Source organism: Aegilops tauschii, chromosome 1 (genome assembly GCF_002575655.3).
Source record: "Aegilops tauschii subsp. strangulata cultivar AL8/78 chromosome 1, Aet v6.0, whole genome shotgun sequence".
NCBI classification, from domain to species: domain Eukaryota; kingdom Viridiplantae; phylum Streptophyta; class Magnoliopsida; order Poales; family Poaceae; genus Aegilops; species Aegilops tauschii.
The window spans coordinates 407,288,322-407,299,288 of NC_053035.3; the positions used below are offsets into that span (position 1 = coordinate 407,288,322).

Here is a 10,967-nt window from a genome sequence, read left to right on the forward strand (position 1 = left end):
ACAGAACCTTACTGTTCTTTTAGGTAGTAGAGAAGGCCCGTCATGGTCACGCTCAGGATCATGCGCGGGGATAGCATCTCAAATCGTTAGGTCCTAGTAGGATTTAATGTTAAAATCTATTAAGCATATTTGTTTTCTCAATTAGCACAGACACATTCATGGTCGATCGTGATCAATCTAGCTTTTTTTTGCGATGAATATGGTTCACGTATAAAATGAAGATTTTAGGCAACGATTAGTTGAAGGCCCGTCACGGTCGGGATCATGCGCGGGGATAGCATCTCAAATCGTTCGGTCCTAGTAGGATTTAATGTTAAAATCTGCTAAGCATATTTATTTTCTCAATTAGCACAGACACATTCATGGTCGATCGCTTAAATGGTTCAGGTAGGAGTAACGTGTACACAATGCTCTGGACCACTGTACGTATGACCACGACACACTTGTTTCATGGAAGAAGCGACGCGCGCGCGATGGTGAAAGAGACGATCGAGCTGCATATGCATGGACGCATGCATGGCCCTCCCTCCGAATTGAGTGAAGCACATGTCGAAATGTTTGGCTAGCTAGTCGGCTCTCAGTCTCAGGTGGGCTAGATGGGTGATGAGTGTAGGGGAGACCGGAGGGAGAACGTCTGGAACTGAAGATGAGGATGTGGACGCATTGCCACAATTTTCAAAATTGTTGACTCCTTTCTGCTGTGGAAAGGACGTCAGCTGGTGGTTTTCCACTAATATTCCAATTTTGCAACTTTGGAGTGATATCGAAAAGGAAAAGGCATTAATGTTGCAAGTGATTGATTCCTATTTTCTTTTACTTCAAAGTACTACTCCATCCGTTCCTAAATATTTGTCTTTTTAGAGATTTCAAATGGACTACCACATACAGATGTATATAGACATATTTTAGAGTGTAGATTCACTCATTTTGCTCCGTATGTAGTCACTTGTTGAAATCTCTAGAAAGATAAATATTTAGGAACGGAGGGAGTATTTATTGCAAAGTAATCACCATGGTATCTTTTACAAGAGTATCAATAATCTCTACGGGTGGATCTTCCAGCCACCAAAAATGATACACTTACATAAAATTTACACGGATTGGTTTTCACGGACTCCTCTTTCACCAATCCTTGCCCCCCTTCCCACCTAATGTCCAGCCATAATTTGCCACTTTAGCCCGTAACAGCATATCCGTAACTTACGTCCGTAAGTGTACCATCTCTGTCCACCCACCCCGCACGCGTACGGATTGCTTCTAGTTAGTTTGGCTAAATCATGGACAACGCAATTAGTCTCTCTAAGAGCATGCTCAAGAATAATATGCGGGAAATCACACACAAGATGATATATATCATCAAAACCTGACGCCAATAGACCGAAAGAGCGACCTCCATTCTTCATTGTCTCTTTCACCTCGATGTTGTCGTAATTCACCTCTATGTGATTACACCCAACTGTAGTTGCCAAATTGAGACCAAACCGTAAAGCCAGTGTCTCGGCTATAAGTGCACATGATCGATTCCTATTTTATTATGTGATACTAGTACAAAACCATGGTTCCATGTAGTGTGGAGCTTCATGGGGCCAAAGGGGGCAATTGCCCCCTACTCTAGGAAAACTCTTAAGTGTTTCCCTAATTATTAGGCTTGAAAATCAAAGATTTCTCAAAGTTCATGCATAACTTAGATTCTTGGCCCCTCAACAATCTTCATCAAGCTCCGCCATTGGTTCCATGGTTGCCATGCGCCACTCCGGCTCCATCACTACCATACATTAATAATGTTTTTATCTATTGTTCCGTCACACGAGGTTCATATGTCATAGGGTTCATCTCGGTTAGTGAAGATACAGTTGTGAGACAGATCCACTTGTGAATAACCTCATTTTTTTTCTTAAGCCGATTCATTTGGCATCAAGGATGGGCTTCACTTAGATATTCAGTAATCAATAATATATGCTTGCTTCATTAGCGGATGCGGATGTCGTGGATTGATCCTCATTTTCTAACGCATTAATAGTTATTTTATACTCTCATGAATAATAATGAGCCATGTCATCAAATTATTTTTAGCCGTTGGATTTACTAACTTGGTCCGCTAACAACCATACAACTATGATATTATTTTTGCTATATGGTTTACTTATAGATGTACATTGGGTCTTCATTCAATTAGTCTATCGCCGGCTTGTTTAGGTGAATGAGCAATAGTGAAATAAGTGTGCATTATAGATGGAGTAGATCACTAGTACTAAATGTGAAGCATGCCTAGTGAGTAGTGACAAAAAATGATGCATTATCCACACTAGAGTAAAAAGATTATAAAATTAGCTACGATCTATGTTTACAAGTGCGTGTCAAAGCACTAAATCTGAACATGGGCAGCCCTGCCCACGGTCCGAACCCGAAGCCCAACCATCGGGCCGGTTTTGGGCTTTAATTTTTGGCCGGAAGGCCCAGCCCAAAAAACCAGGGAATGCTAAAAAATGGTATTTCAGTGAAAATATGCATAACAATGTACTGATATGCTCCGGTTAATTTATTGTTTTGAACCAGGAAAAATAACATTGTTTTCCATTTCCATGTTGGGTCAAACTTGGGTTTTTTGGTTGGGCTTTTTGAAGCCGAAGCCCGGCCCAAAAGAAATACGACACGAGGAATGCCCATGTTTACTCTATAAAATGTTTTGTAGTTTACTATACATAATATATTAGGTGTTTTAAGTACTTGGGGAATTTTTAAAGGAGTATTAGATATTTTTTTTGCAAGAAAAGAAGTATTATACCGTTGATGTAGTCTTTTAGATATATGGGTGTACCACCTAATCTATATATTTTATATTGATCAAATCACATATTTATGATTATTTTCAGATATATGGGTGTACCACCTAATCTATGTATTTTACATTGATCAAACCTCCTATTCTATAGGCTTCTAGCCAATGGCTAACTTTATTTTGATTACGGCAAATCTTAGTAATTAGGATCTCCCTGTCACACCTCAGCAGCTCCAAAAATGCTTTATCTTTCATCTCATTAACTATACATACGTTGTTGCAAACATATAGAAATAATTTATCTTTCTTAAGAAAGAGTTTGATAACTGTTTCAGGTCTGACAAGTGGAATTTGGAATAGCAAACCATGTTACCAGGGTACTGATCAGTACTAATATATCTCCTCGTCCGGCCCAGCCGACACTCGCCACTGTTGGACACAGCATGACCTCAACGCTGCCACAATCCGACGCACACGAGCGATGCCGCATCTCGATCGGCCGCTGGCCGGCCGGCCATGCAACAGCCGGCGCCTCAGCCTGAGCCTCTACTCCGATCCCTACGCGCACATGCACTACGACTGTTCATCCATACGCGCGCACCGTGCGTACGCTCTGGAGTACGTAGCGCGCAGGGAATTGTTCCGGCGACGGCCGGGGGCCACCAACCACGTGAATGCTCCCCGGCCCCCACACCGCGCTCCCCTCCCCTCCCCTCCCTCCCCAGCTATCACCTTCAAGCATCACACCTCCGTCCGTCCCCTTCACTTCACTAGCACCCAGGTTCGCCTCCCCGCCAACGTCGCTCTCGGCCCATCCGCCCGCCCCCCGCGCGCGTCTCCACTACCCCCTCCCTGCCAGATCGCCCGCTCCAGCCGCGCGCGGCGGCCGGCCGGCGGGCTAACCTCCAAGCCGCATGGACTCCCCGGGCACCGCCGGCCCTTCGTCCTCCTCCGCGGGCGACGCGCAGCAGCCGGTGGCGCTGGCGGTGGCGCCCCCGCAGCCGCCGCCGCCGCAGCAGCAGCTGAGCAGGTACGAGTCGCAGAAGCGGCGGGACTGGAACACGTTCCTGCAGTACCTGCGCAACCACCGCCCCCCGCTGACGCTGGCGCGGTGCAGCGGCGCGCACGTCATCGAGTTCCTCAAGTACCTCGACCAGTTCGGCAAGACCAAGGTGCACGCGTCCGGCTGCGCGCACTACGGCCAGCCCAGCCCGCCCGCGCCCTGCCCCTGCCCGCTCCGCCAGGCCTGGGGCTCCCTCGACGCGCTCATCGGCCGCCTCCGCGCCGCCTACGAGGAGAGCGGCCACGCGCCCGAGTCCAACCCCTTCGCCGCGCGCGCCGTGCGGATCTACCTCCGCGAGGTCCGCGACGGCCAGGCCAAGGCCAGGGGCATACCCTACGAGAAGAAGAAGCGCAAGCGCACGCCGGCGCTCCCTGCCGGCGCTGCCGGGGAGGGGACGAGCTCGTCGTCGGCCGCCGCGGCTGTCCCGGGCCGCGGCGAAGGAGGAGAGCAAAGTGGCAGCGGCACCGCGGCGGCTTCACCGCTGCCGTCGCCCACCGGCGCCCAGGCGGAAGGGAGTAGCGTCACCGCTGCACCAAGCACCTCTCGAGTATAGTAGAATCGATCACCTCGCCGACAAGAGACCTCCCTCCTTGTCGTATTTGCTTCCCTACGTACGTGTCGGTAATGTATACATCGTTCGCGCTTAATTTGCAAGGTTTGAGCTATATTTCTCTTGCCATTTGATTTCACTGTCCTTCTCCCTTTTCTTGTTTAATTTTTCCTCGATCGAGTCCTTATGATTTTAGCTGCCGCCTAGGTCAGTGAGTAGCTGAGTAAGTATGTGCCAGTCGGCAAATGGTAATTGAGATTTGAATATTGGAGTTTTGGGAGCTGAACGATTGATCAGTGCTAGCTGATGTTTTGCTCATGTGCCAATGTCCCATACATACCCTCCGTGGTGACATAATTAACCGCAAGATTTGAGGTTAATTGGGTATTTAAGATCTTCCATTGCAAGGAACCTCTCCATTTTGTTTTGATTACCATGCATTGTTTTCTCTATAGTTCTTGGCAAACATTTGGACACTGCTACTGTGAGACGCTGTGCTGTGTACTGGCACATGCATTTTCACTTCAAGTTTGTGTTCCACATAACTGTGCAAATGGAGACATACGCAGGTGCCAATTAAAAGCTTGCATGAATGGTGCATGTACTCCTCTGGTGCACACATACAGTAGCCCAGCGAAAGACCTCCTCAACCACATTACCATCAATCGAATCCCTTTCCAGAGAGAGTAGTAATCAGCATGCATGCATTTCTTAATTACATTAGCTGTAATTTAGGTTATTTTTACTTGATAAACTAGTCAAATTTGAACCTGTAAAATCTGATCTATAATTGGGACCGAATGCCCTGGATTTTGATCCGAGGGTACTGCTTGAAAGGAGTACTGAACTGAACTCAAGGCAGATCGATCTTCTCTGGTCCCCGGCCGGATGGGACACTGTAGACTCACTGATCTAGGCCCATGGCGGCGGCGACCACACGTGCGGGCGCGCTACCGGCCCACTGTTGCTCTCTCTCCAAAGATCTCGTCCCCCACTCCATCTTCGAGCTCCGACATGCGCGGCTGGCCGGCCATGCATGCATGCATGGCTGGTGCAATTTCCGTGAGCTTGGTTTCGCTATCCTTCCTCGTCTTCTATTTTTTTTCTCTATCTTGTTACTCATTCGGAGTAGGACGACATCTCTCCAGACTGAGATTTTTTTTTTTAAATGGAGGAGGACCCCGGCCTCTGCATCTGGACCGACGATGCATGCAGCCACTTTATTAATTATTCACATAACTCTAGACTGAGATGATGAATACAATTCACAGATCCATCCCATTTTCATGAGAAAATATACGCCGCGGTCTTGGCTTGTGCTCTCCTCCTCTTGTCACACACTGCCTGATGTCGTTTCTCCTGCCTGCCTTTGAGTTCGAGCTCCCTTCCCGGTTCATTTTTGGCCGCAGCCGCCATGCTCGACCCCCTTTTTCTGAGGATAGGGAGAGGGAGACAGAGACAGAGAATAAGAAAAGGAGATAGGCAAAGATGAAGAACAGTAGCTAGCCTTTTCCTCTCATCTCCTCTCACTTTCTCGCGAAGGGACGCACGGCGTGTGTCGTGTGCAGTGCCCTGGATCGATCGCTAGGCGCGGGAAAAGGGATGATGCTAGTGAATCGCTAGCTAGAGCTCGCCTCGATCTCCATCGATCGTCTTTTGCATGGCCCCTCCTGGCATCATTTCATTTCATCTCATGGATCAGGCAGGCTGGCCCGGCCTCACGCTGACCGGCCGGCGTCCATCCGTCTGTGATCCGCCAAATCGATCGGCACTGTGGCTAAGCACTGTGCATCCACTTTGCCCATTTTTATACGACAACGTGACCCCACCGTGCAAACACTCCCTGAGCATAGACCACCGACTTCCCGCGTGCTCGCTTTCAATTCTCAAACTTCGACCCTTCACATAAATCAACCAATGGGGTAGACCAGGTTTTGGTTGCTAAAGGTAATTAAATGGTCCCTTTTTTTACCCATAGGGGTCGAGATTTGCGGTTATAGCACGGCTATCGCACAAAAGAAATCAAATGAATTGAATTCTAACCTGTCTTTTTGAGATTAAGATCATGAACCATTAACATAATGCAACTTCTTCCTTCTGCCCATAAGAAATAAACTTCATCTATTGGAGTGTCTGGTGAATGCGTCTAGTGGATGTTTCCTTCCATAGGCATGCATTTTTCCTATGTTTTTTCAGCTAGGGCCGCTTTTTATTTTTTATCACTGGTAAAAACATATTCTATTTTCGAGTATACATTTACGACTCTCGGAGTTCACCACCCTTAGCTACCTTTTACACTTCTATTTGGGCAGTCCTAGTGCACTACTATAACAATGATATTTAATACGCCATCTGTTTATAATGTAAGAATTTTTTGCAGTTCAAATTGAACTGCAAAAACGTCTTACATTTATTAATGAAGGTAGTAGATGTTTAGATATAGTGGTGCACTATATCCTAGTGTTGTATCTAAAACACCCCTCGTAATGTATTTTGTGAGAGAAACTTTATGGGATGTCCTGGTTTTGGTCTAAGGTAGTCTATATCTAGATTAAGATATAGTTGCTCTCTCTTTCCCCATTAAATAAGTTGCCACATCAGATTTTTACCTATCATGCAAAGATACAAGCATTGAGAGTCCCCTTCGAACTTGGACTTATATTATATCAGGGTTCATGTGAAATTGTTTGCTTGGTAAACCCATTTACCAAGTAGGACTAGGACGCGACAGTTAGTCGAATATGAGGAAATGAATTTTGAGTTTAACAGATAACAAAACATATACAACAGATAATAACCATACGAGGAAATGAATTTTGAGATTATCTCATTTGTCGGTAATAATGTCATTCACATGATGCAATTTAGAGTCATGCATGACTCTTAGACTCACCACACTTAGCTACTACTTAGAAACTTCTATTCCAACTCAATCATCTTGATATTTCGCCTGGTAAACCATTTACCGAGGAGGGCTGAAAATCAAACACTTATATTTGTGTCTCTATAATTGACTGGTCCCCACTAGGAGCTAGATGGTACTTGGAGATTTAAAATTTCTTCATGAGGCATTCCCATGAAAACGCTATGTTGACTACTCTCTCGACATACTGCAATGATTCAAGCTGCGGGATCGTAAAATCTTGTGCTATTATCTCATTGGATTGCCTCTTCGCCATTCATATGAAATAGGCATAGGGAAGAATGTCGATATTGGCCCTCGTCAGAAATTACGGTCACAGAAAAATCCCTATCTCTAACAAGATTTTAGGAGTATTTTTTTTTCTTTTGGAAAATTGTGCGGTAAGCCTATTTTGGACCCGTGAGTGTGGTTGCCATTTGCCCCATTTTTTTCGAAATTCATCTACCCCATTGTTGTGGAAACCATATATCAACCAACTTTGAATACATGTTCACCCGCCATCTATGGTCCTTCGTATGTGACCAGTAATTTACATTGTTCCTGGTTCCTTTTGTCATTTTTGTACATGTCACATACAATCATTATTAAATTCCAATTTTTACACACACACTTGTATCCATCTTCTACATGGATCATTTACGTAGGATTTTTTCACACATATATAGTGTATATTTTAGCCATATAAAACTATAGGTTGTAGATATCCACATATAGGTTTAGAAAATTCCTTTTACCCGGTCCTCCACCAGGGAGGCACTTTGTGGCACGCCGGGGTGGGGCCACCAACCTTTTCTTTCTTTTGGCTTTCGATTTTAATCTTTTATACCTTTTGAATCAAAAGTTGAAATTAGGTTCCGTTTGTATATTTGTGTTTCTTGTGACAAGAGCTTTCAAATAAGATCCAATTCGAATATGTTTTGACAAGTTTTTAAAATTTGTTTCAATTGTTGAAACTTGGTACGAGCGAGCGACAAAATCACAAAACATAGTACGAATAAACGAAAAACTTGTAAGTCAGTTTTCGCAAAAAAATAAAATTTGTAAGTTTCAGAATCTGAAACTTAAAATTTGATGTGCCCTCATATGAGATCTAACATCTTTGCCGATAGCGAGGCAATCAGATAGTCCGAGCACGGCTGGGCAGGTGCGTGCCCCTACAAGTTTTCCTCCTCTGTCACCTATGCTTCCATGCTACGGACAGCTGTGGATCGCCAAAATAGAGTCATTTTCATTGGCCTGACTCCTGAAGAAAATATGTTGTGAGAACGCCTTCTCTCCCTCCCGCTTCTGATCCCTACGTTCCGTTGCCGAAGCTTTGATGAACACTCTACAAAAGCAAAGAAATATGCTTTATTAACTTGGTGATGATGTGAGCAATGCAAGACAATATGCCTATTCGCCCTCGAGTACACGGTGACAACCACACACCATGCTTAGCCAGGTCATGAGCTACTCTTATATGCTATATAATTATGTTTTATTATTACACTTTGTCCTAATTAACATGCATGATGCACCCTTTGCTTAATTTTCTTTTAGTTTAGGCCCGTTGAGTTCATCTTACAGTAGCAAGCTAGCTAGGCACATAATCAAGAATGCCTCAGGCTAGCTTGGCTATAATAGCTAACCTGTGCTGTTGCTTGTGCTTTATTCGATCGGGAGCCGTGGTTGCAACGTCGGATCGGCCGGGCATCCTTTTGTAGTAGTAGGACTAGTATTTTTCTAGTTTTATTACTACTAGACGACGTAGTGGGTGTACGGACGGGCCATATTGTTTTGGGTAGCGGCACAGGCATCATCGGATTCTCGATCTGTGATGATTGGGGCCGTGACGTTATTAAGCGCCCGGACGTACATTCGTTGCGCTGCAGGCACCCCGACCCGACCCCTCGTCGCTTTGTTCTTTCCTGTCCTAGGTACGTCGGTCGTGTTGACTGGTGACCGAGCACGCAGATGGCAACAAGACCTGGCTTAGTTAACCTCAAAGCCATTGATCCAAACCGTTTATTGCAGCTCCAACGCGGTGAGCCAAACGAATGCGCACTCTGTCCGCTTTTTATCGGTTTGGGTTTCCGCTCGTCATCCACCCTGTTTTTGGTTTGGGTCGGCAGTGCGTCTAACGCGCCCGCGGCTAGCTTGTTGTCGTTTTTAAACCAATATACATACATTTTGCATAGTTTCACAAGCAACCAGTATACACAGATTGTGGGGCTGCCGAGGACTTGGTGATGTTTGAAAGCGGGTTGGGTGTCTCAAAGTAGTCATTCCAAAGAAGGAAATGCCGCTCCCTTGGTTGCGATTTAACGTTGTAGTGCCCTGGGATCGAGCCTCGGAACAACGGTCGCTGCCTACTAAGGTGGTCGTGGACGACCAACACGGCAGCCACCTTCTCCTCATCGTCGTCGCAGAGGAAATTGTGGAAAAAAACTCATCGGCGGAGTCCATTTGTGACTTGGGGGCAAACTGTCGAAGAAGAGACGTGCGCCTCCCTGGACCAGGTAGCTGGCCTGGCGGCGTCAGGCGAAGGAGCTGGCCGGGGGCGCGGGGGGCGACTTCGTGCTCGCGGCGATGCCAGGGCGGGGGGAGGGGAGCTGCGGTGGCCCGACGATGAGGCGATGGAGGCGGCGACATGTGAGGTGGGGCGGTGTACGGGGAAGGTGTGTGGGTGCGGACTGCTGGCAGGGGCACCGGAACCTGGGCGTCGGCGGCGACGGGGTGGGGCTGGCGAGGGCTTGTTGTCAATGGGAGTGGAAAAGAATGGCCTATGTGCCACCGGCTGGCGGGCCAGGGGGAGGAGTATGCGGGCGTCGCGCGCGTCCGCTTTGTGTCTGCGCCGACGCAAAAGAGGCCCAAATTTGGGCCAGGAATGCGTCATCGGGCGGATGAAAAGCGGACGTCTGTCCATTTGAATCGATGCGTTGGGCTAATTTTTCTGTCCATGATGACCCATGTGAACACACGTGAACGGAATGGGTCGGCGCGTTAGAGTTGCTCTTACCAGTGTGGATGATGCGATGACAGGATTGCGCACATACACTATTTTCCGTTAGTTTGAGTTTTGGATGAGCTAACTATAGCGCATGTGACCCAGTAGTCGTAATTTAAAATCAAAAATTACAGTCCACTTTAAGTTCATGTTTAGACCAGAGAGCAACGCCAACCCGTGAATAGAGAGATGTATAATTAGGTTTATATGCCCAATCTTCTTGATCAACTTCGGTTTTTCTGACTGAGTTAGCCGGTGCATGTGATTCGAGTTATCGAGTATGTACTAAAATATGTTTGTCGACTTGTTATGTTTGTTCTATTACACTGATCCTTTGGATAATTAAAAAGGTAAAAGATTATACGCCTGAGTTATGGATCATGCAATTGACGCATCCAATCACGAACCAGCTCGCCGAGTGTGGTGATTGAACTGATGCGTGTGTGCACCCACATACGCATGTGTAAATAAATAGCTTGTGGCCACTGCCCAGTAGTACTATGTCACTGGTGGTGGAACAAATAGGGAACTGCACGAGAGCTCGCCAATGTTTCCACATTCTACTGTTTTCTCCTTTTCAGAAGTCGCAGTTCTGTGCAGGGTGCACAGTACATAAGGTACTACTGTTTTTGTACTGCCGTACGTACGCGTGTGTAAGTGAGAGAA

At 46.4% G+C, this 10,967-nt stretch overlaps 1 protein-coding gene across 1 annotated transcript; it reads left to right on the forward strand.

Annotated features, from left to right (window-relative positions):
- The first annotated feature begins 3,545 nt into the window (after window positions 1-3,545).
- LOC109750100 (protein G1-like7) lies at window positions 3,546-4,678 on the forward strand. Its single transcript, XM_020309058.4, has one exon. The coding sequence runs from the start codon at window positions 3,694-3,696 to the stop codon at window positions 4,393-4,395; it is 702 nt and encodes a 233-aa protein (XP_020164647.1). The 5' UTR covers window positions 3,546-3,693; the 3' UTR covers window positions 4,396-4,678.
- Window positions 4,679-10,967: the final 6,289 nt, after the last annotated feature.

What these genes read in the sequence shown, in the direction of transcription:
- LOC109750100 (XM_020309058.4), top strand. Translation starts at nt 3,694, where the DNA reads ATGGACTCCCCGGGCACCGCCGGCCCTTCGTCCTCCTCCGCGGGCGAC.